Genomic DNA, 27,556 nt, shown 5'->3' on the forward strand with positions numbered 1-27,556 from the left:
ACCATTAGATATGTAGGCTACTTCCACAAAATACTGTAGTTTTCAAATGTTAAATCTATCATATCAAAGGTCATACAACAAAGATAACAATAACCTCATTACAAAAAATATAGACTAGTAACATTTAGGATCAACTATTCCTTAAGATTCTAAAATATACTTAGCTGAGACAGCAGAGGCTTGCACAGTGACATGATGTCAATCTCCCAGTTAGAAGACCGTGTTAACATTCACAGTCTTCCTTTTTCTTTTGCTTTTGGTATAATTACAGCACAAACGAAAAGATTAAAAAAAAATGTAAATATTGTAAACATAGTACAAGTACAAATGCACATGTCGCAAGACGTGGTCAGAAAACACCAATACTGCAGGCCGTGCTGGCAGCTTTTACTCCTCCTCCATTGACTTCTCAATCTCCTTCAGCCTGCGGACAAACTCCTGAGCCTCCCTGTCGCCGACACGTGCATCCAGCATCCTCATGATTGGCTTCTCTGAAGGGGAAAGCAAACAGATGAGAAAAAGCTCCTACACCTGACACAAATACAGTATCTCTAGATGGAAGAGCTTTTCATGTTGAGCTGCAGAAGTAATTGGAAAAGCAGCCATAAACCTTCTGTTGGCTAAAAAAGCCAATTCTACAGTTGTGTAAAAATGTGTTTTGACAGAGCCTGGGGCCGTATGTACCACTGGGTTTACTCCGAGACAGATGGAGAATGACTGGCTGCACGTTCTTGCCGGCCGCTGAGGCGTTTGGTCTCCCCGGCCAGCAGAAGTCACTCAGAGGAGCCACAGCTTCACCGGCAAAGTCATTGGTGGAGAGCCAGTCATAGTCCATCACGGTGAACGTCAAACAGGCGAACCTGTGCCTGTACTGTTCAGGACTGACGTGGCTGGAAGACACAAGGGAGTAAAACAAATCCGGCATGGGCTATGAAGAAGAGAAGGGGAGGAAATCCTTACTTAAATTGATACTCACAAGTAAAACAGCTCATCAAATACTGGGTGCAGCGTCTTAAGTTTCACTTGGGTGCGCTGACTCTTGGCCATAGGGAACAGATGGTGAGGACACAGTTCCACTATGACAAAGGGGTCACTTAAACCTGGTTAAGATCAGAAAAAGATCAAAAAGTGAGAATGAGAAAACAATGATCTGTGTTTCACTCTGTGTTGTGTTTGTTTGTCTTACCATTGGCATCCAGTGCAATGATATCTGCAGCATGCAGAATCTCCACTGTGAGCCTCTGCTCTGGGGGATCATAGTAGCACTTCACACTGATGCGACCAAAACGGGTATGTTTGAGAGTTTTCTAGAACATTGAGCATAAATATGATGAAAAGAAAACAAACATTGAATAAAATCGAATGTTAAAAGCACAACTGACACCTTCAGCTCAGGTACGCAACATTTCTTTATATTCTTTAACTTCCAAGAGCAGATTGATTTTCAGTCAGAGGCAAAACAACAAGACAGAAGTGTTCCATCCAATCAATACTCTTTTATCTGCTTTAGCATATGATGAAAGGTTCTGTCCAGTCAGCCGGAACACACCTGCAGGGAAATCTTCTCCAGAAAGTACTGTTCAATCAGCTCAAAGGAGGAACATTTATTCAGCCTTAGCTCCTCATCCAGGACCTAAAGTATCATGGAGAGATGGGAGATGAGAGAAGGAGGAAGATAATTGAAATGGTGGGCAGCAGCCACTGAGGGTCTGTGGACAACATTTGTTTGTCAAGTGCCATTTCCGAGTCCACATGACAGCAAAGTCAAATTCTTTCAAGGACAAAACTTTGTGTCCATTAAGTCACTTGATTCACTTGGTCGATTGCGATTTGACCCTCTCATGATGTGGAAATTGACATTTTCTTCTTCTATGTCAAATGTGGCAGTTTGAAAGAAGCCACTGCAGCTTTGTGATTTGTCTCTTTGGAGGCTCTGACATGGCCTAATTCTCCAATAATAAGAATCAACCTTTCAATTATGTATTGTTATAATTGCTGATCAGATTTGTTAACTTCAAATAGTTTGTGTACAACACAGAATATTAACAATTATATGTACCATTGTAAATCATCTCAGAGTTGGTAAAATACATGGACTTCATTATTATAATAATGTATGTTGTATGTTGTTGATGACATCACTGGCGACCTTTGCTACTTTGGATGACATCACAGTTGAACTCTGTTATTTCGGATGACCTCACTGTTGAAGGTCTTCAGAGTTTGACGACATCACTTTTGGTTGAGTTTAGCTATGTCACTATTGCTTATTTAAGTAGCTTTACAGTCTGACCCTGTTGGAAGCAACACAGACGTGACCCATCTATGCTGGAGAAGAAGCAGGACTAAGAGCCACTACTGGTACTGTTTGTTTGCTCTAATAAGAACTTAATTTGATGATGTGTTGAATATTAATGAGCCTACAGACATGTATTGGTCTTAATCAATAACTTTAATTCCAGAGTTGTTTTCCCTCATTTTCATGTTTGTTCTCAGGTTGTAGAGATGTCTGCCACCAGCTGTGTGTCTGAAGATCAGATTCTGTGCTCCATCTGTCTGGATGTCTTCAATGATCCAGTCACCACACCATGTGGACACAACTTCTGCAATACCTGCATCAGTCAATACTGGAGCAGTAAGGTCCAGTGCGTGTGTCCCCTGTGTAAAGAGGTTTTCAGCGAAAGACCTGAGCTGAAGGTCAACACCGTCATATCTGAGATCGCTGCCGAGTTCACACAGTCGACTAAAAACAAAACCAGCAGCAACCCAGAACAACCAGCTGCCAAACCAGCAGAAGTTCAGTGTGACTACTGCACTGGAACCAAAGTGAAAGCCATTAAGTCCTGCCTGAAGTGTGAGGCCTCCTACTGTGTGTTTCATCTGGAGCCTCATCTGACAGCACCACGCCTAAAATTACATCAGCTGATCAAACCTATGGACAACCTGAAGGAAAGGATGTGTAAGAAGCACAATAAACCTCTCGAGCTCTTCTGCAAGACCGACCTGACCTGTGTGTGCTCGCTCTGTCCTATTTTAGGCCACAAGAACCATGAGTTTGTTCCTCTGCAAGAAGAATACGAAGAACAGAAGGCCGAGCTAGGGAAGACAGTGGCCGAAATTCAGCAAAAGATCCAGCAGAGACAACTGAAGATCCAGATGATCGAACAGTCAACAAAGCTCAGTCGGGAAGCTGCAGACAGAGAGAAAGCACATGGAGATCAGGCCTTCACAACTCTGAGGGAGCATGTAGAGAAAAGCCAGACTGACTTCATTCGGACTGTGGAGGAGCAGGAGAAGAGCACAGAGAAACTGGCTGATGGCTTCATCAAAGAGCTGCAGCAGGAAATCTCGGAGCTAAAGGGGAGTGCTGCTGAGAGGGAGCAGCTCTCACACTCTGAAGACCACCTTCACCTCATCCAGAGCTTCCCAGCAATCAGCATTGTTCCTCCCACCAAGGACTGGACCAAGGTCAGAGTCCATCAAAGGTCATATGAGGGGAGTGTGGTGAAAGCTATGGCTCCACTGGGGGAGACCATCAGCAAAGCAGTTAAGATGCTGCTGAAGAAGGCTGAGCTGAAGAGGGTCCAGCACTTTGCAGTGGATGTGACATTAAATCCTGAAACAGCTCATCCTGAACTCATCCTGTCTGATGATGGGAAACAAGTCCATCATGGTAACGACAGGAAGAAACTCCCATACAGCCCAAAGCGATTTGATAGATATATCAATGTTGTAGGAAAGCAGAGTTCATCTTCAGGAAAATTCTACTTCGAGGTTCAGGTGGAAGGAAAGACTGACTGGGCTGTGGGCATGGCCAAAGAGTCGGTTAACAAGATGGGAGGCACCCTGAGGCCTCAGGAGGGTTACTGGACTGTTATGTTGAAGAATATAAATGAGTACAAAGCTTGTGCTGGACCTTCTATCCATCTGAAATTGATGTCAAAGCCAAAGAAGGTGGGAGTGTTTGTGGATTACGAGGAGGGTGTGATCACCTTTTATGACGTCGACACTGCAGCTCTGATCTTCTCCTTCACTGGTTGCGCCTTCACTCATAATCTCCTCCCATACTTCTGTCCCTGTACTAATAATGGTGGTAAAAACTCCGCCCCTCTGGTCATCTCAGCTGTCGGTGAGTAAACTGCAGGTGTTGTTAGGAAACGATTCGCTCATTAAAGGGTACAAATGTACAAATGATGAGCTGATCTGCATCATTACTTTGGCTTTTATTCACATTTATTCACTGATTAATGTGCTTTTTGACAGACGACATCTGAATTTTCCTTTGCTGTTACTCATTGCTTCTTACTGCGGGAACACAACTGGTGCCCACACTGACCTGATCTAAAAATGACGATAACTGTTCATTATTATATCAATAAGAAGCTTTTACTCAAGTCTTTAACTCAAGTTAATTAAAAACAGGTTTTGTTTTATTGTCTGATGTGAATATATCAAATGTTGGATTGTGGTTGGATGACTGAAGAGCAGTTTATCAAGACACTGAAGTCTGTCTTTGGTCTTTGTCATTTTCAAGGATTTTGGGAACTAATACAATAAAAAAAGCTTGGATGAGTTCATGTCTGCTGTTTTTCTTGAAGCGGTAATTATGTTTGACTTTATTAAGGTGATCAGTAGCTCAGCAGAGAAATGAACTTTGTCGCTCTCACATTTATACCACAGCTGTGAAGAAATTCTGCTCAAACAAAGTTCAGGTCAACAGTTTAGCCTGCATTCTGAATCAGAGCTCGAGATTTGCTAATAACACAAAGCCAAGACTAATGTGTCCGTCCTCTCTATATCTGAAGGTATCACTCACACATGTACATATAGGGCCACATAGGGAAAGATGAACCTACAAGAAACACGCGATGGCATGATATTAAAAGACTTTGCCGTAACATTTGTGATTTTCTGTCTTGTATAACAGGCTACGTGCTTGCTGATGGAAGGAAATAAAAACTATACTATCTATTGCTCCAACAACTCTGGGCAAAATGAGAAAATCGTGAAGAAAGGAGTCTCTCAGCGCGTCTTTGGGGCCTTTATCTACCATATGTCTCTGCCTTGCTACAATTACTGCTGCCATTGTTAGAGGAAATCATGCCACAAGAACACTCCTTTAATACACCTTCGATATTTTGCTCCTGCTTTTGGAGGATGTGAAATTCTATGCAGAGGTGACCCTCACAAACTGCGTAATACCAGTAAATATAAAAAGAAAACATAATTAAGCACTAAATAAAATAAAATAAAAAATAAAATAACCCACTCATTAAGTGCATGAACATTCCCTTAACCATATGCATAAAGGAGAGAAGAGCAGCTGTCCATGACTCGTGCACCTGTTTGATACATAACACGCGTGTTTTTTAGAGCAGAATGTTGTACATGAAGTAGCGTAAACATGAGGGAATTGTTGCCTCACGTTTGTGAAGATTTGTTCACTCGAGCTGATCGCTGTCGCTTTGCATTGTGGCTTGCCAACAGTAATGGTGACTTATTCAGCATGATACAAATGGTTCATTATCTTGCGGTTAAATTCATGATGCCATTAACAACTATAACATCATTGATGATGTGGACAAATCTCTTGTGCCTTTACTTTGAAATGTTTACGAACTTTTATGGAAATGGTGTCACAGCTCTTTTCATATTCAAATGTATTTGTTAAATTGAGTAACATCATCGATGATGTCATTACGGCGGGTGCTAGGGTGGTTCCAATCATATCTCCCACAGCTGTAGTTTGGTAATCAAAATAAATCTGAGTTTGCTGGTATTGGAACTCTGAAATGGCTCATCCCAAACAACCTTGAGTTCTGAATGATAGACTGGAAGACGTCCTACCTTGTAATCTCCACTCTTCATGTCTTCCACGTAAAGACCTTCTCCGTTGGCGTGGAAGAACTGCAGCAGGGTCTGAGCGTACATTCAACATTCGTGTCAGAAAACTTTGCGGCTCCAAGTTTACACTGTCACGCTTCTGCCATGAGTCTCAACACAGACGAGGCATTCACACAACAGTATGAAGCTATTGGCAGGCAAACACGATATTCGGCTGCCAAACATGAGGCTCAGCCCACCCGAGCTGCACGCCTTGATTTTTCATGCAAATCTGAAATGTCCCTTGCCAGCTTGTTAAATTGACATTAGAATACAGCAGCTCCCACATTGTCATTCATGAGAGGAGTCACTTTGGCTCTGAACTGCTATCTAATGGATTCATAAATATCTGATATATGGTAATGACGGCACAACAGAGGCTAATTAAGGATGATGGCAACTCTACTGTTTGTAATAGTTGACATATTTGAAATCTTTTCATAGATAAGACAGTTTTTGCACTCGTCTTTACTTGTGTTGTCTCCCTATGTAAACAGTGAAAAAAGGCCCACAGTGAGTGAAAAAGCCAACACTGACCTCAACTGTGTACTGGAAGCGGTTGTAGAATTCCACCTGGACTCCCCTGTTTTCTGTTACAGAGTCCAGGATCATCCGCAGGAGCAGCTCCCACAAGCTTTGCAGAACTCTGCGGGAACAGCGGGGGAAAACAATGAGATGCCCAGGCGTTTGTCTCTACCACGCCTATGTGATCAGTGTTTACAATTACACTCGCTGAGATGCTGGTGTGTTTTCACAGCAGATAATAGCTTGGAAAATTAGCGGTTTAAGCCCAAAACATGTCAAAGCACTGTTATTATTACAAAATGAATGCTCAAAATAGCTTACTTCCTGAGCTGTCACGCTTCAACCCCTCACCTCATGCTATCAAATGGGTAAAACAGTGAATGGTAAATAGAGATACAGTATAACTTGCTTCATCTTGGGAGTAAGAGTGCCACTAATGTCCGTTTTTGTCCACTTAGATGTCGCATGTTACCTTTTATGGCAGCACACTTTCCTTCCGTAGAGAGTAAATTTGAATAAAAATCTTTCTGATGATGATAGTTGATTGGCAGTTGTTCCATGTGAAGCACCTGTATTCAAACATCTGTGCGTGTTGTTTTAATATGGCTTGTTTAAGTTGGAGTGTGTGCTTTTGAGCACTTGAACTGGTGTTACAGTACATGCCAACATATGCTGATGACAAAATTACACAGCTGTCAGTATCAGTCGAGTGTCTGATACTGAACCTTTTATTTTGTGTTTTCAAAATGACTTCAATTAAGTTGTGAAAAGACTGAGCTTGAACTTCTAAAAAGTGCATCTGAATCCTATAACTCTCCTTCACATTACAGTTTGAATCAATAAAACCGGCTGAGTCACAAGCACTCAAGGTCTCAGAGAGAGGTTAAATGGAAATCAGAATAAATAGAATTTACTCAACTGTAGGAAAAGTATGTTCTAGAACTCCATTTAGTCAATCAGGCATTGCTCCGGGGCCATGAATCCACCTGTCCTCTGTAGAAGGTTTTGAGGTTGTTAGGGAGAGTCTCCTCTCCAGCAGTGAGGAGACTCTCCCTAACAACCCCAAATCCTTCCTAAGTTGGTTTGAGGGCGACAGTGGTGCTCAAATGCCAGATTTCTCTCTGCACTGAAGCTGTGGCAAGATGCTTTAAAATGACTCAAGACAGCAAAGCTCCCGGGCCAGACAAGATCAGAGTGGAGTGTTTCAAGCACTATTTGAGCACTCCTGAGGTAGTGGCACAACACTCTAAGAGTACAAGCACTCAACAATTATTTCCAAACGAAAAGAAAAGTAGAATGGCCTCAGACCCCTCGTGCAGAAGGCCTTTGAGAGGACGGTGATGGTGAGGGGTGGATGATACATAACCGTTCATACTCGATACACTCGCATCTTGAGGCTCCTGTTAAACTGCTGTTTGCCGAGTTCCCCTTGCCTTTCACAGACACTCAATATGTCGTGGCGTTTTCATTTCCGACTCCAACGGTTAATCATTTGGATTATGTATCTGTGTAACGTAATCCTTAACACTCCAACACATGCCTGCCTCCATGCATTTGAGTGGCTCCCCCTCCAGCTGGCGCCCACGCTGCCCAGGATGTAGGACTATGAGTGGGGGCAACCATCATACTAGCAAACGTCTGCCTTCTCACCTCAACCCACTTCCCTTCTGATTGGACTCCATAATTACTCGCCCTTATCCTGTTAAGTAATGCTGCTTCAATTTCCATACAAGCCCTGCTGACTTCATGTTATGTCTAGTTATGTGAGTTTGCACAGAATAGTTCTACCAATTAATGTGTTTCTCCCATTAAACAAACACAAATCAAGTCATATTTGCAGTGAGCAGAGAAGAAGACGCCGCAGTTACCTGGACAGATTTTCCTTTACAAGGTTTTCGATGAGGATGACCATGGTGTCTTGTAAGTACTTCATAAGAGGGGAGACAGCCTGGAACGTGTCACATTAACAGTGTTAGAGCTCTTAGGGTGGGAAAACAGCAGAAATAACAGCAAGAGGTTGCAAAGAACGGAGCCTTACATCATCATTGTTGATGGAGTCTGGGGACAGGCTGATGTGTTGTATGTATCGCCGCAGCTCAGGCAGCATCTAAATAGAAATAGTCACATATATTTAAACATATAAAACCTTTAACAATGTTATCATGGTCATCAGCGACTCTTAAAATCTTCAACCAAAAATCGAGTTTTCATAGATTTCATAGAGGGAGAGAGAGACAGGCAGAGAGAGAGAAAGAGATGAAGAGAACGACAATCACAACACAGGGCAGTCCTATTATTGAGAGTCTCTCTCCTGTGGCAGCAGTTCAGCTCTGTGTCTCTGCTTAATTGACTGCAATTGTTGTTTATAAAGAATCGGCAGCATCAAAGGATTTGAGCTTTAGCTGTCACTTAAACTGATTGAAACCTTTTCAGGTCTTCAAGCTTCAATCTTTTAGGGTTTTGTAAACATTTTCACATATTTCATGGGTTTTTACAAAGTTTATAAGGTTTCTCTTTTCAGCCATTCCCTATCAAAATACATTCAGCCCTTCATGTTTTCAGGTCCTTCATACTTTTAAGTACAAAAACTCATCAAACATTTTTCAGGCATTCAGGCTTCAATCTTTCAAGCACTTCTTCAGCATTCGGCAACAGTTTCTTCAGGAAGTGCATTTGTAGTTAAGATATTAAGAGTTAAGTTAACATCTTTCTGCCTCTGCGTGCAATTTCTCAAAGGGCAGACTCGCCTCATATCACAGAATCCCATTGATTCTGTGCAGGTATACAACTTAACCACATTTCTGCCTTTAATCACAGCAAGGACAATATTATTGAGTGCATGTAAACATACTGACGGTTTTTCCAATAAAACAATATTACTTCTGTTTGCTGAAAACCCTTCATACCCAAGAAATACCAAGTTCCATTCCAGGAACAAAGAAAAGCTGCCTGGTGTAGATGAGAGATGGCGAGACATTTTTCGGATGTATCCAGTGGTTTAAGGAGGTTTACTCAACAATGAAGGCAAAATGTTTCAAACTGTGTGACTCATTACATTTGTGCGACAGACAGTAAATACTCTCTGCTGGATATGGATTGCATGTATTTGTGTTCTGTGTTTGCGGCACCTTATCAGTGAGTACAGAGATGAGGCGCTTGGCTTCTCTCTGCAGATCCAGGTCCATGTTGAAGAGCTGCCCGTTGAGAGCCTTGTAAACCTGCTCCTTGCCCTCGGCCCCGCAGGACTCCTCCATGGCCTGCTCCACGCCCTGCCAGTCCAGGTCACGGGGCAGCTGGCCCAGGAAAACGCGCACGTGCTCTGTGTTGTTCAGGGCGACGCAGAGCTAGCAGGAAGCCGGTAAGGAGCAGGAGAGAAGAAACAAAGAGGGGGCGAGGTGGAGAAACAAGGGTGAAGAAACAAAGGAGGAAAAGAAGCAGGAGTGCTACAGAGAGGTGGAGGGACGGGGCGTGAGTGTCAATAATCGACGGTGACAAGAGGCAACTGCTTTTTCTAGTGTAAACATCTTTGCGAGCTGGTCTCCCACTGAGTCCTTTGTGTTGCTAGGGAGAACACAATGCTGACATTTACTTCCCCCGTCATTGCGCCTCCCCCTCGCTTCCGTCTTGCTACAGGCGTTACCTGCACTGTGAAGCTCTTGTGGTCTCGCCCCGGCTGGTTCCTCTCAATCTTCCGTGTTATCATCTCCGAGTAGCACACAGCCTCACTGCAGAAATTCTGAAACACAATTAAGATCACACTTCTGTTACCATCATTTCGGATTCTTCAATCTTGGTACATTTTTCTCGTAAAGCATATTTGGCAAAACAACTCACATCTGTCAAACGAGTGACGAAGATGAAGGCCCCCGCTGAGTCCGGCCAGGCCAGCTGGTGCCAGATCTCCCGTACCTGGCCGAAGCATGTTGTTACTTCCACTGCCGAGGAGCTGTGTTTGGCCTGCTGCACGGGCTCCAGCTACACACACACACACACACACACACACACACACACACACACACACACACACACACACACACACACACACACACACACACACACACACACACACACACACACACACACACACACACACACACACACACACACACACACACACACACACACACACACACACACACACACACACACACACACACACACACACACACACACACGATTAAGGCATGGTTGGAATAAGTAGGATTCCATCTTTTGGTGCATATACATAACCTGTTGCTTAATTGGATCATGAGGGGAGCGACACTATGAGAGGAAATGCATGTACACACTGCTCACACTGCCAACGGATCATTTCCAAGCTCATTGGACCAGATCATTAACAGACATTTACTCTTTGATTTATGCTTGATTGTGTTTTTTAAATGACATCAGAGAAAAAAGAAATGATTGACTTAATTAGAGAGTGGTCAAGTGTGAATATGAGATTGATTCATTGGAGGAAACGGCTGTGTCCTTTATCTTCAGTTTAGTCAGTTGAAGTTCTGATTGAAATATGACTCATTCATTGTATATTTACTCACTCGCTGACTTTGTACTGATGTGCTCCAACATTGTCCACAGATCGGCCATTTTATAGTTTTCATTCTCGGACGAGCTGCAGCTTCTCCTACCTTGTCTGAGTCGACGGCTTGGCGGATCCTGTCACAAGATCGGTCGTGGACAATCTGCAGCCACTTGTGGATAGACGACTTAAACCAGTTATGAAAGCCGGTTAAGGCCAACATTTTAGCATCCCTGCAAGAAAACACACCAGCAGAAGGTTTTCATCTTATCGTTGACATTTTCATCTACGAATCAAAGCAAATATGTTGCGTCATCACTCTCAAATTGATAACTAACTTTAGAGGCAGGAACTCCCGGAAGCCTTTGAGGATTTTCAAGGACATGAAGAGCTCAAAGATCGTCTCTCCCATTATCTGAGTCAGCTTGGCGCTCTCCTGCTCCAGAGTCCCACACACACGCTCCATGGCCATGTTTACATCATCGGCTACCTGCAGGGGGGAGCATTTTTTAGGATGTAAGTACGTCTGGTGGAGTGTAAAACTCAGCCAATACAGTAGATAAAACACCAGGTGTTTCATGATTTCAGGATTTCACTTCCTTGTTTATAATAACATACCAATTTCTCCAACTGCCTGTAGCAAATGCTGAAGAAATCTACTTTCACCGCACTGTGTGAGTACAAACAAACAAAAGGTTGCACCATTACTAACAACATTTATAGAAGGAGAGAGTCAGACTGCACTTATTTTACTGTTCTTATCTAAGCATTAAACTTACACAATCAAAAGGAAAATAATAAGTGCTTCATTTTTGAGTCCTGCAGTATGTTGCCATGGTAATGTTGCTCTTGTTGTGCTCTTGTTTATAAAATACAGATTGTAATCCAGATGGTTATCATTGTTGTTGATTATTAAAAACGTCGAACTGGACTGAGGGGGAGAAGATAAGTCAAAGGAAAATCTGTTTATCACAAATGAAAAACTGAAAAAAGTCTGAAGCGATGAATGACGCAGGTAGAATATCTAATTCAAATGCTTGATTGTTCACCTGCAGAAGAGCTGGTTGTAGGTGTTCTGAGCTCTCTGTATGTCTCCACACGCAGCATCCACCACCTGAACCAACTTCCTCAGCTGCTCTTCCAGGTTCTGCACAGACGAGACAAATTGCACAATGTCCTCCCGCCTGTCTTAACAAGCAAACATCAGGACTTTGGTGTAAACTCACCCCTTCTTCTGGTTTATATTGTGCAATCACGCCCTCATACCATTCCACTGTCCCTTTCTGTGGAAAGGATGACATCCTTTAGGGTCAAAATTTGTCCAAATTTTTGTTATTGCTTCATTTTCATTCTTTACCTTGACGACAGTAGTGATGTCCAAATTCAGTTCATTTCGTAGAGGACATACCGTCTTAAACGCCCGCATGTTTTGCATGTATCCAACACCCCTGGCACACAGAGATGAAATGAAAAACACAATAAATGCTTTTGCATCTCGGTTATTGCCTTGCAGCACCACAAAAACAGAATTAAATCAGAACAGAAGCTACCATTGTGCTTAATAATTACCACTCCTGCTATTCTTTATTCATTATATTGGAGATTACAGCTGTGATGGTTTCTTAGTGTGTATTTCCTGACTGATAGACTTTGTAGAAGAGATAATCTCCGTGGGGATCCCCCGAGAGGGATCAAAGTTTCAAAGCAGCCTTGCAGCAACGTAAACTCCAATAATTAGCTGATTTTACTGGCTGAGATTAAAGTGTAAGACACTCTCTAATTTGATCCAATTCTCTGTTTCAACTTTCTCCCCAGGCAACTTGCTATTACACAACAACGCCTTTACAGTTTTTCTTCACAAGGAGCTAGTCAGTAGGTCCATTCTTTTGGGTCAGGATCAGGATATCTGTACAAAAAGCAGCCTGGTTGGAGGCTCACTGCTTAAACTCCGCCAGCTGACACAGTACATCTGAACACAGCACTTTCCTTCCCAACATGTACGGTGTTGGAGATATTATACAGCTCATCTTCCTCATCCTTCAGCCTTGATATTCAGTCAAATAAGTCCAGCATCATTGTCTTTCACTGGCACACACCCAAAGTCACACATCTGAAGCAGTTTTGAAGAGAAGAAAAGGATAAAAATCACCCATCCGAATACTAAACTAAACAAATACTTTCCCCACTTACCTTCTGAGGGCAGGCAACACTGTTCACACTGGTGGTAAAGTATGGTATGTGATGCCATTCATGTGTGATTTTTGTAGAGGATCATGAACCACTCAGAGCGCTCTACTCTTCTGCTAAGAAATCAACTAGAAAGCAAATATTATGAGTAAATTTAATCCAAAATCTTTCTATCAGTTCCTCCCAAATGATTCAGTCTCTGGTGGATCACCTACACTTTCAGTCCTTAGCCTTGTGTTGTGTGTTGAACAAGTGTGTTGTTCACATTCTGATCTGTAAACGTCTCGTTCCCAAGGCGTTCACACCAACGCTTCCTTACTACAAAATCGTGATGACGATGAGTTGAGAAGTAGAAGCTCATCACTTTTAAGTAAAAAGCATTGCAATAGTCAACATTCACTCAGTACTGAAGTGGGAGGAAAAGTGATTTGGTCTGGACGGCTGGCAGCTTTTATGCGACTATCAAAGTTTCAGGAAAATGTGTAATATTACATGAGATATTACTCATTCAAATTCGGAGCTCAACCCTGCCTCCTACAGAGTGTGACTGATGGCTGTGGTCTCTCTCAGTGGGTGTGCTGGGGGGGTGGAAGGTTGAGCGAGTCTCTGATATGAAAGCACTGCAGAGTTGTGATGTGATGTGATGGTGGTGTGACTTTACCTCAGCATGAGCTCGTAGCGTGTAATGGCGGCGGCGCTGGTGCAGGGGAAAACCTGACGCATGTTCTTCATCAGACACAGGCAGTGCTCTGTGTACAGCCTGAAGCTGTCTGACAGCTGCCTCTCCTGGACACAGGAAGGGCCCTCAGTTATAGCTTCAAGTACACTGGCTGTGAGACATTTTTGGGCTGAACCAAAAACCTTGATGAATGTCAGTGAAGGGCTGAGCTAATGAGGTGACTGTTTCCCAGGTGATGAAAGGTTTTCTCCTACTGGGAGGCCGATGGGCAGAGAACCTACCAGGTCTCCTCTCACAGCGGGAGGGTCCCACTCTGCATCGATGGTCCTCAGGAGGCGCAGCAGCAGGGAGTAGCACACCCTCTGGGTCCGGTGGTGGCTGCTGTAGCACTGCCAGCGACTGTTAAAAGACAAAATCAGAAACGCTCCTTTCACCCGGCGCTATAAAGCTTTCACGGACGGTGGATTTGATCTGATTTTTCCTCCTGGTAATACTCACATAATGGCCTGTTGCAGGGGTGAGAGATCGGTTTGCACAGCATGGTGAGTCAGCACAGTCCAGGCTGGAGGACTCACCTGCCCGTTCCAGTTATAAGGCTCTCGCTAGAAGGGAATGGCATCATGTCTTCATACTTTACCAAGAACAACACAATGCTAAAATATCTCTGGTGATATTGTCCCTTTTGGAAAAGCTCATTTAGGTTGGCTCAGAAAACAGCTGACAATTAAGAATTATTGGAGTTAACTAAATATGAATTTGTGCTCAAACTGGCATCCAAGGTCAGATATTTATTTGCATTTATGTGCATATTGATGAATGTTGATGTAAACAAAACTGTGCATGCTTAGTGTAACCAAACCCCTGAATTATAATCTAAGGCCTGACTTCTAATGACAGCCACTTGCTATTGGCCAGGTGATATCGTGATCTATTGTACTAAGAGAGGCGAGTTTAAAGGATGGATGACTCACAGTAACATTGAACATACGGTGCTCAAAAACACTCACCTTAACATGAGCGTGCTCATATTCCAGAACCTGACTCAGCAATTTCTTGTGAATGGACACGTTGGTATCTTTCTTAGACAGATCTGTGTCTCTCTGCGGGAAAACGTTTGTAGAGTATGAGAGGCAGTCATTCTTCAGTATTGCGTAATGTACAAAGAGAAAATGATGAAGCGTTGGTTGCACACACCAGACTGGTGAAGAGTTTCAGAATCAGGTGGCATTCCCCCTGAACTTTAGAGGCGCTGGATCGAGGCTCCAGCTTAAACCAGGTGTCAAAGCCAGCAACGGGGATCTCCTGCAGCCAGGTGAATGGAGCCAAGACAATTAGAGATGAGTTCAGGTTCATTCACACCTGGTGTCCTTGAGGTTTGCTTTGTCATATTAGCTCACATTCAAAGAGATGTTGATACATCCTAAGAAGTCATCAGCATTCTCCTCTGAGCCGGAGGACGCAGATCCATTGGCGCGCACTGATTTTGCGATCTGTTTAAAATATCTGAGAGGGCATTTGATATTTTCAGGCAAACACAGGTCACCTCATTGAAAACAAAGCAATTAAACCGGCAATTACCATTTGAATTACACTTTGGTTTAGTAAACACTTCAGTACCACAATGCAAGCTGGATGAATGCATACATTACTGACTTATTTACCAATTGTTGGGCTTTAAATTGAAAGAGCAGGATGTGTGTTTCACTCTACCTGCCCATTCCTCTGAGTCCACTGACTTCGTTGAGCTTTTTGCACGCCTCAGCAACAGAGACATCATCATCGTGATCCCTGAAGAGGTGAGGATGATTCAGTTTCAGCAAAGGACTTTCACACCATGAGCTCAAGTCAGAATAAGTGTGGAAGTCTAAAAGTCAAATTTATTAGATTAGATTTCATTACAGATTCCGGTTTGGGGATTCTCTACTGTTTTATATTTCAATATGCAAAGTGAAGTGAAATGAACGGGCTATACCTTCATACTAGAACCATAACTGTTCAGTCTATCAAAGCTTCTCCATTCATGTAACACACTGGTGCGATCAAAGTGTTGCCGTGCACCAATCTTACCAAATGTCGAGATGTATGAGGTCGCTGTGGACATCATCTACTTCACTGTGAAAACACAGGAAATCCTTCAATGAATGCATCACCTCCATTAGTAAAAAGTGACAGTAAACAGCTCAATCCTGCAGCATAAACACAGATGACAATGTGCTGTAGTGGCCTTGGAATTCACAGCATTTACGGGCGTTTGTGCGAAACAAATGAAACTGTGACTCAAGCACATCACACTCGGCATCTCACGCGTTCAGCAATCTGAGAGGAGTTAAAGCACTTCACGTACAAGACAAAGTGCTGGTCCCAAACTGGATTGAGAGTCTCCGGCTTCACCTCAGTGACCTGGATACACCTGGCGGGCAAAACCTCCTTGGTGCTGGAGCGCTTCTCCAGCTTCTCCTTTCTCTTCCTGAAGCTGAACTTTCTCTCTTTCTTCTCTGCGCACTCGCGGGGGCTCTGGCCCACCAGGATCCCCAGCATGCAGTAAGGATCACTGTACCCTGATAGGCCGCAGGGTGAAAAACAGTAAAGGTCACTGCACACGAAATGCTTTCATCACACTGATATCACAGAGAAGACAAAAGGTTCTGTAATCACAAGCAGTTTCTTGTTTTAATTAAAGCAGCACTATGTACGCCACCTTAGCTCCTGGTTTCATGGCACAGACAAGACTATCACAGTGCCAGATCACTGCACAATGTCAACAAAAGCAGTACCATGACAGTCTTGTGTGTGCTTGTGAATAGACAGGAAAACACACCCGAGCTGAGAGGATGGAGCTCTTTGAAAAAAGTGTGTTTTGGACTAAAATGAAAGTGGAACCAAGACAGATGCTGACTGAATGGATGCAACAAGTGTCCTTCAAAAATGTCATTGTGCTGCTTTCAATGCTCATCAGGGTAATCATAGTGACTGGTCAATGATGATGATGTCACTTGAAACATTATTTTTATTATTATTATTATAAATAATTGAAGTGTCTCACCATTTGCATCCTTGGCCATCAGACTCTTTGCTTTTATAACAGAAACTCTTAAGGAGAAATTGGCTCGCTGGGGAAAAAAAAGACAAAAAGCAGCACAGCCTGTTGAGTAAACAACTGTAAACGCAGCGAATAAAGATCTAACAAGCTGCCGAGTACACTGCAAGGTTTTCATTTACAGGAGTCCCATAGATGTCCATCAGGGTACACCAATTATCCACAGCGCAGTTGTTTCTTTATACGTCTGGAGATGTCTTAGGACAAATTCAATGTGCGCAATCAGGCTAAGAGACATTTGAAAGGTCACTGGCAAGCTCAGTAAATAAGCAGGAGTCAAACTAAAAGGGACCATCAGGTGACAGATCTCTCCAAGGACACCGGTGCCTCCCACTGTGGCCATCCAGGTCCATATGAATTTCACTCTTGACTTGTTAGTACAATGTTTTTTACTGCAAGCATGAGGAAATAGCACTAAATGCACTCCCACACCTCATGTTGATGCACTAAGGGTGGATTAGTGAGGTCTCAAAATGTGGTCTTTGTAAATACTGAAGGGTTTCATGTTCATGATAGCATCACGGTAGCAAGCAAATTAGTGCTCCATATGCTCGATCCATAAGTCAGTGCCCTAGCAACGTAAATAACACGGGCTGCATCACGTGTCAGTCAAAAGAACTGAATTTCCCCCCTGGAGTGATTGAATAAGTGTTTTCAGAAGCAGCCAGTGCTCGGCTTGCTGCTGCTGCACACCGGTTTGTATTGTACGTGTGTATGTGTGTGCACTGTCACATTTGTCAGGTAGGCAGGAACGCTTGCTGTCAGAAGGCGGATATGTTAGAAAGGTTATCGGGTGAAGGCATTGTAAAGCAAACAGACATATGTAGGGCCCACTGATTTTTGTTGTCTGTTAGTGTGAATCGACCACAACGCACCTTGGCTTCCTGGACTTTTTGGAGCACGATGTCATGTTCCTCCTCGCCCATATCAAACACCTTTGGGGCGGGAGAAAGAGAAGCAACAGAAGCCTGCATTAACCGCCGGGAGACACGGAGCCCTCTGCTTAAAATTGGATCACAACTGCAGTTCCTTATGCTGACAAAGACGCTGAGGAAAAAGGTGAATTTCTTTTCTCTTCCTCTCACAATCCCTACTGACACGAGAACAGCTGGGGACACAGCCTACACATGATTTGAAAAGATGCAATATCACAGCTGAATATCAACACACAATGTGACTGTGTTCACTTTGGAGATGAATAAGGTTTGAGCCAAAAGCATCTGCTCAGATTCATGAAGCCTCACAACAAATAACACTGTGTGTGACATCAGAGAGACAGACAGATAGACACACAGATAGATAGTACCTTCAGAAGATAAGCAAAGAGGTCTTCATCACCCTTCACGTGTTCCGGTGCGGGCACACCCACACGGTTCACCACAGTGTACACAGCTTCTTCATAAAGTAGGTCCAGCTACGTGACACAAAACACACACTACACTTAATAACAGTCCTAACAAATTATATCTCCACATTTGGTTTCCTCTCTCTCTCTTTCTTCGTCTCTTGGAGAATTTCATTTAATCTGTCGTGATAGAAAATGAAAGTAGCAAAGCTGAGGGTGACGCACCTCTGTCCTGCTGATTCTGTCCTGGATGAAGGCCTGGTCCACGTGCTCCTGAGGTGGCGGCACCGTGCAGGCGCCTCTTTGGCACTGTGCCCAGACAGAAACGCTTTAGTTTTAAAACCTCCACAAGGTAAAGCTGTGAGAGGCTTAGATTAGATTTCCTTTAGTCTAACTTCATAGCAGCTTTAGAAAAGGTGTCCAACACGAGAGAGAGAGAGAGGGAGAGAGGGAGAGAGGGAGAGAGAGACAGAGAGAGACAGAGAGAGAGGGAGAGATTGAATATCCAATGTTATCAATGAAATTAAAAAAGGAGATTAAGGACTCAGCTGTTTGACTGCCTGTCCAACACCAAATGACTGAAAGACCGGTGGCCAGCAATTTTGTTTTCTGCTTCTCTTTGAAAGCATTTTGTAATCAAACCCCTCTTGTAATCTTTAAAAAACATACCGACAAAGTGCCATTGCCTTGTTAGCACAGGCAGCGCTCAGTGCTGAACATAGCCATCAACAACAGCTTGTCGCAGCTGAGCTTCCAGCCTTTCCGGGCCGGCCGACTCAACCTTGTCCTTCTGTCTCCGCACGTCACTCGGGCTGGAGCGGGTTGGATCGAATGGCAACACTGAAGCCCACACAACTCACAACTACCGGTACCATAAATCACCCTTCAGATGTGGGACTGAAGAGGAGAAACAGAAGGAAAGGTGGGGTTTACCTCAGCCTGAGCGGCCTGCAGCATGTTCTCCTGTTTCTGTAGGATGACATTCATACGCTCAAAGAACTCCACGCTCTCCTCAGAAACCCTGCCAAGTGGACAAAGACAAGATGGACAAACAGAAAAAATTGTATCTAAGATTCATGGAGACAACTCTTGGTCTCATTTGTCATAACTCACACTCTGTCACACTTAAATATGTCTGGGACGGAAAAGAGTGGGCTGGCAGGATGTGGACATTATCGCTCTGCAACCTGTTTGCATTCCGCACACAGAGCAGCTGTCAAAGAGCAACTTCCCTTTCTGCTAATACGTACAATGTCGACCTTCTTCCTCTATTTATTGACAAGCACCCAGTTTGATCCAACATATCTGCTCCTGCACACAAACCGCATTAATCTATCGGCGACTCTCCCTGCGGTGGCATGGGCAGATGGCAGACCCCTGAGGTATTGATGAAGACTAATTGCGACCATGCTGGGAGAGATGCTTCGGTATCGCCGCTGTTAAATGTTTGCCTTATCCTTTTTTTCCCTTCCACCGCTGTTCCAAACGCAACTAATCCACACTTTCCATAATCGCATCCAAAAATCTATATCGGTATCTCACTTTTTCCTCACGTTCCACATTCTATAATAGAAACTGTTTGAGGTTTACGCTGCAGGACGCCTCATTGCAAAGAGACAATACACTCTCTCCTCAGCCAGCGACAATGATCCTGGATGAGCCCATATCCACAAATCGGTCCTCAAGTTCTGTCACTCAAACAGCTTGAGGGTTTATCAACACAGTCTGGAGTCTTGTTGTTTCCAGCGTTGGATCATTTGCGCATGTTTACAGCATAAATAAAGAACCAAATGATGCATATTCAGTTAATAAATGAACATAATTTAACACACAATCTTCCCCTCACTGTGTTTTGTGTTTTTCTGTCTTACTGTCTCTTACTCATTCTCTCTACCTCTCTCACACACACACACACACACACACGCACACGCACACAGAGGAAAACAAACTGATTCCATGTTGCTAGGAAACAAGTCCTTTTTATCCAGTCCCTTTTATTCTAATTTATTTTCAGAATTCATTCAAACGCTTCAATTACAGTTCCCTGTCTGGAGAGTACATCAGTGGCACATCATAAATAAAAACAAAAACCTCACCAACTTTCACTCACTGTGTGTAAATATGTGCTCAGACGTGACTAATTGATGCAGTGTGAAGGTCGCAGCCCCTCAGGTCAAACTTCAGCTATAATATGAACTATAATTTGGCAGCGGTTACATTATAATTAATGTGGTGAGTGCTGCATGAAAGAAGACTGACATCAGTAACCATCTAATGATAGAAAAGGGTTTGCTACACACATCACCGTCCATACATCCTGTAATAAAGCCCTGTAGTCTGTATTGTGACAAGCGCTCCCTCTCCACACTGCAAACATATTCGATGAAGCAACAATGTTACCTGTGCAAGGACTTGACAACATTAACAATCAATTTTCCTCTCCATGAAGTAACGGCTCTGCAGCTCTTTGCAGATTGATTTTCACAGCAATTTTCACCTCATGAACTGAGTAGGAAAATGTTGCCTTGAGATGCAAGACATTTAACAACTGTACCAGAAAGTGCCACACACTATTGAAATGCACCTAGTCCGTATTTTGGGTGTTTTTGAAAAGAACAAATCCTCTCTCTGCCTTTGAAACAGTCTCAGCCAGGGTGTCCGTCATTTTAAAATTCAGAGCGGCTTTGATTTTTATTCCATTTTGTCGGCGCAACAGAAGAAAAAAAAGCTCAACATCCAAAGAAGCGCAGACGCACGACTCAAACAAATCAGCGTGGAGTTGAGCTCCGCCGGCCGCTACAAAGCCCAGCTGCACCGCAAAGTTTGATCAAGGGCCGTACAAAGTTTGGTTTGATGTGTGACAAAGACAGAGCGTCTGGAATTACAGCTCTGACAGATTTGCAACTATGGAGAGAGTTAATGCTGAATCAACTTTCACTGGGGCTTTCACATCACTTCAAAAATCTGTTTTAGGAATTCAAAACGGCAGAAATGTAGTTTGGATCAAATGGACAAGGCTTATATGAGTAAACCTGATCCTTAACCCTTTAAACCTGACAAATCTGATCCAAATCAGATAGCAAGTGTCCAAGTTATGGCTGAGACAGACAGACAGACACTATCTATATATTAACAGATAGAAAGGAATATATATATGTACATTGATAGCAGTGTTAGATCATGTTGTGTAAGCTGAGCTGCTGTAGCGTGTGTCAGTAATGATTGTAATCGCAGGTGTAATGTGGGCACCAGCTGAATGCCAGTCTAGATTGATTTTATAATTTTGCATTCATTAACAACAGGAGCTTCAATTAGGAGGCACAGAGCAGTCACATCATCCCGTTCACATTAACCAACACCATGATGTCAAGTGTGAAATAGGAAAAAACCAAAGACACTTTGAAAAGAGCAAATCATTAACCGAAATTAAATGTAAATCCTACTACACATTCCCATGGGAACCCTGCTGTAATGATGTCCGGCGAAGCTTAACAAGCAGCGCGCAGAGGTAAATTCACCATTTGCTGAACAAATAGTGGGCCTCTAATGTGGCCGTGCCCTGGTGTGACAGCTACGTTTCAGAGGTCAGGAACTGCGGATGGAGCGGCGAGAATCTATCTGGGCTTATATGCAAATTGTCAATTAAAGCGAGAGCGCAGGCAGGTTACCCAGTGGTCTGAATGGATAACAAAGATCAACTGCCTGCCTTTAATGATGAGCGCTCACGTCTCCTCAGCGTACATGCACAGCCCGGGGCACGAGGTGGCGGGATGCGAGCGATGGAAATGGCTTCATGTTAAATGATCAGCTGAGATGGACACAAGTGATTACTCCTGGTATGGTTGACGACAAAAGGATCGACAGGATACAGCGAAGACTTTAGAGAGGGCGGAGGTTCTGAATATAAATGACAATCAAAGCACTAAGAAGGTATGATTTCAGGCATAAACATGTAGATATTATGGTAAATCTTTGAGAAATGTAAAACTAAAAAACCAAAAAAAACTAAAAACAATGAGTCATACTGAAGAAAACACCCTGAAGGTCTTGTTATGGCCTCTCAAAAACGGGATCAGATGTTTTTCCATGTTAAAAATAGACCCCTTCATCGTTACACGTCTAACTTCACGTTTTGGCACCAGCCTACCTTTGGGTTGCTATAGAAACCTCAGGTTCATACCACCACTTTTGGCTTCCGACGCCAGATGAGACTTTGAGAAAGAAATCAAATGACTGACTTTACGTAAGTGTCATGTTTTTTAGGGAGGATCGCTGCAGTGTGTGTGTGAGTGTGTGTGCGAGTGTGTGTGTGTGTGTGTGTTTAGAGTCGGGCGTGATCGGCAGTCAGGTCACGTCGAGACTCGGTGATAGTGAGAAGCAAAAACTTAAAACGGACTTTAACAGGAGAAGAACTGGACAAAGGGGAGGGATGACATAAGAGGCTGCCTGGTGAAGCTGAGCAGACGTATGAATTAAACATGGGAAATATGCAGCAACCACCACGACAAAGAACACGCCTGCCTACAAAGTGGTTTGCGCTCCCAGGATCAAAGTAATGCCAACATAACGCCACAGGCACCATGAGATGAAAAATGGAAGAAGATTCAAATGGGCTGGGCCTATATGAATGGGCTTTTGATTTTTAGAAATGACAGCTCAGAAGTGTGAGGCCAAAACATATAAGTGGTTCCTACAGCGCCACCATCAGGCATGAATGGATTCCTCCCTCTATCACGTTCTGACCTGCCCACCAAGTATCACTGAGATCCGTCTATACAAAAATACAACATATATATGCTGTGTAAAAGAATAAGTATGCAGTTAAAATGGCGCCACAATCTGAAGAAGAAGAAGACAGAGGATGGTGGTGTAACCGTGATCCCCCCCCCCCCCCCGAGCCTGAGCGTGCATGTAATCCTGTGGTTGATGAGTCTTTAGGGGGGGAAGAGACAGCTGTGTGTGTCCGGCAGAAATGAGGATCTGTGGCCAATGGGAAACAAATGAGCAGCAGGCATGATTTATTGTTTGCGAGCTGGAGAACCTCAACTCATTATTCGACACAGACTGCAACTTTGAAGAGGATTGAGGATATTTCTCATATTAAATGGTGACTAGTATCAGCTGAGGCCTGACCGAGCAAAGCGGCTGCACACACTGAATGATCACTACGAAAGAGGAAATTTACCAAAGTCCACTATTTTATTTTCACGTAGGAGTATATTGATGAAAACAGGTCAAGCTATGTGTGTGTGTGTGTGTGTGTGTGTGTGATGGACGACTTCTTCACAAAGCTGAGCTCTAGCCTCTCACTAAATTGGCTGCTTTGCAAATTGGATTTTTTTTGTGTCTGTGTGTGTGTGTGTGATTCATTTGTGTCACCTGCAATAACCAGCAAACACATAACAACACTGGACCAAAAGGTAGAATTAACACGGTGTCAGATGAAACGTTTTCCTGGTGACTCACCTGCGAGGTAGGGGGTCGGGCGCGTGTGTGAGAGGGCTGCCGGCGGCGGCGGGCGGCGGCTCCCTCCGGCTCCTCAGCGACTGGCTCCTCTGCACCTGCCTCAGCACGCTACTCTTCAGGTCCAGCAGTGTTGTCATGTTGTCTCACTGCCGGTAAACACACACAAACGCACATATTGTCAACCCCACGTTTGATATCTTTGAACCCGACTTGTCCAGATTTCCCATTGGAGTCAGGGATGCGGAGACCTTTTGTATTTTCAGCTTGTTGTTAAAGCTGGTTATTCCTACAGGCCGAGCCGCTGTGGCTCTGCTCTAATCAGCTGCATAATCACCGCCCTCACTCTTTTAACATAATTATACTCTTTTCTGGCTGAGGTGTGTTCTATTTCTGTCTGCATGGACCTGGCCGATGCCGCCGGGTGTGTAATTTGTCTTCCACCTTTTAGTTCGGTCAGTACAGACTTAATCAACCTTTGTTTAGGGACCACTCTTTGGACAAAGTATGCAAATGGTGAAGCTCCACGGAGACGGGAAGGTGGAGGCTGCGGCTGACATGCTTTGCTCAAAGGCAGGTCAATTCAAGTCAAGGCTTGATCTTGCTCAAAAGCCAGTTCTGAGTATTACATTGATTCTAAAATAGCCTCATTCTCCCTATGTGATGTCAACTGGAGAACAGCTTGTGCTTCAATCGATGAAATTATGTTCTTTGATTTAAGAACGAATGACGTCTGGGTGAATGTTTGTCTGTCCACTGAATGAGGGGACAGATCAGACGTTACAATCATAGCCTGACCACTGAAGGATAAATCATATAAGCATTGGTCTATTTTCATATTTTGCATGTAGGGAAAATTAATTATCAAACTGTACCTTGCAATTATAATTTATAAACAATTTCAACCTGGAACAATGAATTAAAAGTTGATTTAGGATTAATTAGAATTCTGGGCAAAAAAAACTGAATCAGACTTTACATCTACATGTATTTTCAAAAAGCTAATATTGGAAATAATCCTTCCAATTTCAAGAATCTTAATATGTAGAAGCTTTTGTACACTATAATGAGGTTTTTTGTGTAATTGTAGCCGAGTAGTTGCAGAGAGATGTGCTGTATGTTTGGCTTATCTGAACAGTCACCAATGGATTTAGAAAAATGAGATGATTTGGCAAACTTAAGGCAACTGGTATTGTGTTGCTAAGCGATTGTAGCTGTGTGGGTCTTCCTCAAAGCCACGACGGTGAACTCTCATTCTGCCTTCACGGTGACTTTAGACTCTCACTGAACAGCAGGACCTCATACAATCCCTCTGCACCTCAGAGGAAAACACACCAGGATCAACTCCAATCCTGTCCAAACTGGTTTTTGATGAAAGTCTGCATTTACTCCAGTAGCTTTGCAGTGGAAGAATCTACACTTCTGTTACGCTGAACCAGACTCTGTATCCTGCCAACACGTTCCATAACAATCCATGTAATCTTCTGTTTCGCAGCACAATGGCCCTTTGTTGTAAACCGTCTGATCTTCAGTATCTCCAGTATATCTACACGTTATTGGGAGTTAATCCTTCCAATCTTCTGGGAAGCTTCTGTGTCTATAAATACCTGCGGCTCAATATTGAATTTGGTCATGGAATCCTCACAGGACAACCCGAGGCAATAATTGTGGACTATAGTTTTACAGATGGATATGAAATAAGACACACAGACACAAAAAACCACAGCAAACGTTCCACTTTTCCCTTTTTCATTCTGAGCAACGACGGCAAGGAAAGCAGGGAGGAAAAACACCCCAAGCCTGATTGTGAGTTCATTAATTGCATAAATGTCAGTAGTGACGCCACTTCTCAGTGTGTGGCAATCTCACACATCTGCCTAGCAACCGAAGCGGAGAGTGAAAGTTGATTTCAAACGGAAGGATAAGCTTCCATTCGCTTCACTCGTCCACTTAACTCCATTTTAAGCGAAACGGCTCCATTAGAACAGAGGAGAATTATTGATCTGGCGCTGGCGGCAAAGACACAGAAGAGGAAGGAGAGCAAACACTTCACATAACATTTAAAAAGAAAACAAAATGAAGAATGACAAGGACACAAGAGAAACGGTTTGACTGAAAGAGAAGTTGTTGCAGGAGACAGTCAGACAGACGGCCTGAGGGAGGGACAGACACACGCTCTTTTCAGTAGCTGACAGCTGATGTCTGTCTTTTGTTGCGTGTCTGAAACGGAGAATGAGCGGAGGGATCAGACGCTTTTTTTTGGATTTTGCAGACAGCAAAAACACACAGACCAGTCACTGTTATATGTTGTTGTTAAATCAATTAGCATGGCGTGACTTTGTTTGTTCTACGTCTGAATAAGCCCGAATTCAGGGCGAGAATTTAATCGTGACTGAACAAAAAGGACATTACGCAATCGATCCAGGAGGCCAACGTGTGCTCTCCACTTAAAGTGTCCACACTTAAGAGATGAGCCTGAAGTGTGGACACTCTCTCTCTTTGGCAGATGCCATCCATTTGACTCATTTCCATTGCACAGGCTCTTCTTGCACGTTTTCTTTCTGCATCATAGTTTTGATTATTTTTGTGGATTTATGAATATGCAAATTTGGACCCACCTACCAGCACCAATGGACCGGTTAGACTCACAACATTTAACACATATACGTCAAGCCGATTCCATTGTTGTCTCGTGTCTGCACAGTCTGAACCGTGACTGGCGTCCACTGATCCGTGATGTCACATCTGTGCAACATCAACAGGACAGAGAGAGTCTCCCTCCTTGGGCCAGAGGAGGGAGAGTGGAAATAATAAATCCTGCACACGCCTCAGTCTGTGCAGTGAAAGACAAACAGCCGGGACAAACACATTTTTGACTGGAAGTTGTCTCCGTGGCGTGTTTGGCTGCTGTGAACGGGACAAATGATTTTCCAACCTGAAAATATGGTGTCAGGAGCAAAATGCCTCCGTCGTATCCAATACCTGTAGAATGGCGGGCAGACACTGACAGCTAACAGGCGTCTCAGAGCAGCTGTCTCCCAGGTGAACTCATTTCAATTACATGAGTGGATTTCTCCCAACTAGATTTCACTCTGTCTCACTCGTCAACCCGCGGTGACAAAACGGGCCGACGTGCCAGTGTTGGCGGGGGGGCAGGGAGAGTGTGCGCGCACGCGTGTATGTGTGTGAGGAGGGGGGTCGGCTGCCAAGGAAACACTGTCAAAGCCAAGTCAATGCCTTTCTCTCTACACTGGCGCTGAAGTCGTGCCAGGGAAACACTTGCTCACCAGTGTCTCTCTCCTGTGAGAGCCAATGAGCCCGGCAGCCAATGAGCCCAGCAGCCAAAGGCGCTGTGCTGTTAGGGATGGAGTGTCTCTATGGTAACGGCAGAGGAAAAGGAGCTGGTAAATACAGGTAAAGAGAATTCTATAGAGGCTGAGAAAACGACCCTAGATGATACAATATCAAACTTAAACACCTTCCTGCTGGCTGGAGAGCCTCACATAATACACAGTATGTACAGTACGCTCACGTGTCACATGTCCATTATCATCAATCCCAGGTTGTCTTGGATACCTTCGTCCTCCAGCACAGTGGGAAGCCAGAGCTATAAGACAATCTGAGGTTAAGCTGCAGGTGCTGCTGGTGTCCATCACTGTAAGGGTTGCCTGACAAATGAAATCAACCAGTGTTTCTCAGGTTGCTTCAAATGTAACTATGAAATGAAAGAGAAATGAGGATGAGATTCTGTAGTGAATCAATAAGGCGATTAGACTCACAGCGCCTTCTGAGACAGACGGCCATTAGTCATTGTGCGGTTTTCAATAGGGAACCTTTCCAATGAGTCCTTTACTG

The 27,556-nt window shown here is 43.7% G+C and overlaps 2 protein-coding genes across 2 annotated transcripts; one reads left to right on the forward strand and one right to left on the reverse strand.

Moving 5' to 3' along the window:
* On the reverse strand, positions 1 to 23,841 carry baiap3 (BAI1 associated protein 3). Its single transcript, XM_076144253.1, has 34 exons — positions 23,705 to 23,841; positions 20,266 to 20,286; positions 19,172 to 19,259; positions 18,464 to 18,547; positions 18,200 to 18,307; positions 17,769 to 17,828; positions 16,840 to 16,906; positions 16,141 to 16,354; positions 15,864 to 15,908; positions 15,507 to 15,584; positions 15,194 to 15,299; positions 14,991 to 15,098; positions 14,804 to 14,896; positions 14,295 to 14,398; positions 14,078 to 14,195; positions 13,779 to 13,903; positions 12,288 to 12,378; positions 12,157 to 12,213; positions 11,980 to 12,077; positions 11,549 to 11,600; positions 11,269 to 11,420; positions 11,040 to 11,163; positions 10,243 to 10,383; positions 10,049 to 10,144; positions 9,537 to 9,752; positions 8,447 to 8,515; positions 8,277 to 8,356; positions 6,421 to 6,529; positions 5,848 to 5,919; positions 1,550 to 1,633; positions 1,187 to 1,307; positions 977 to 1,100; positions 685 to 890; positions 1 to 491 (listed from the first exon to the last, which is right to left on the reverse strand). Exons 1-34 carry the CDS (start codon positions 23,839 to 23,841, stop codon positions 388 to 390), a joined length of 3,552 nt encoding a protein of 1,183 aa, XP_076000368.1. The 3' UTR covers positions 1 to 387.
* LOC142993552 (E3 ubiquitin-protein ligase TRIM21-like) lies at positions 2,506 to 4,137 on the forward strand. The gene has a single exon (XM_076144327.1). It carries the CDS (start codon positions 2,506 to 2,508, stop codon positions 4,135 to 4,137), a length of 1,632 nt encoding a protein of 543 aa, XP_076000442.1.
* Positions 23,842 to 27,556: the final 3,715 nt, after the last annotated feature.

Source organism: Genypterus blacodes, unplaced genomic scaffold (genome assembly GCF_046128005.1).
Source record: "Genypterus blacodes isolate CSIRO-AG114 ecotype Tasmania unplaced genomic scaffold, CSIRO-AGI_Gbla_v1 ptg000028l_1, whole genome shotgun sequence".
Taxonomy (NCBI): domain Eukaryota; kingdom Metazoa; phylum Chordata; class Actinopteri; order Ophidiiformes; family Ophidiidae; genus Genypterus; species Genypterus blacodes.

Bases quoted from the DNA above. Each gene is read 5' to 3' on its own strand.
- LOC142993552 (XM_076144327.1), top strand. From the start codon at position 2,506: ATGTCTGCCACCAGCTGTGTGTCTGAAGATCAGATTCTGTGCTCCATC.
- baiap3 (XM_076144253.1), bottom strand. From the start codon at position 23,841: ATGACAACACTGCTGGACCTGAAGAGTAGCGTGCTGAGGCAGGTGCAG. The intron at 14,399-14,803 runs GTGAGTGTTTTT...ATTCCCTTCTAG, and splicing joins ATGAGCACGCTCATGTTAAG to CGAGAGCCTTATAACTGGAA. The intron at 11,601-11,979 runs GTGAACAATCAA...GTACTCACACAG, and splicing joins TACAACCAGCTCTTCTGCAG to TGCGGTGAAAGTAGATTTCT.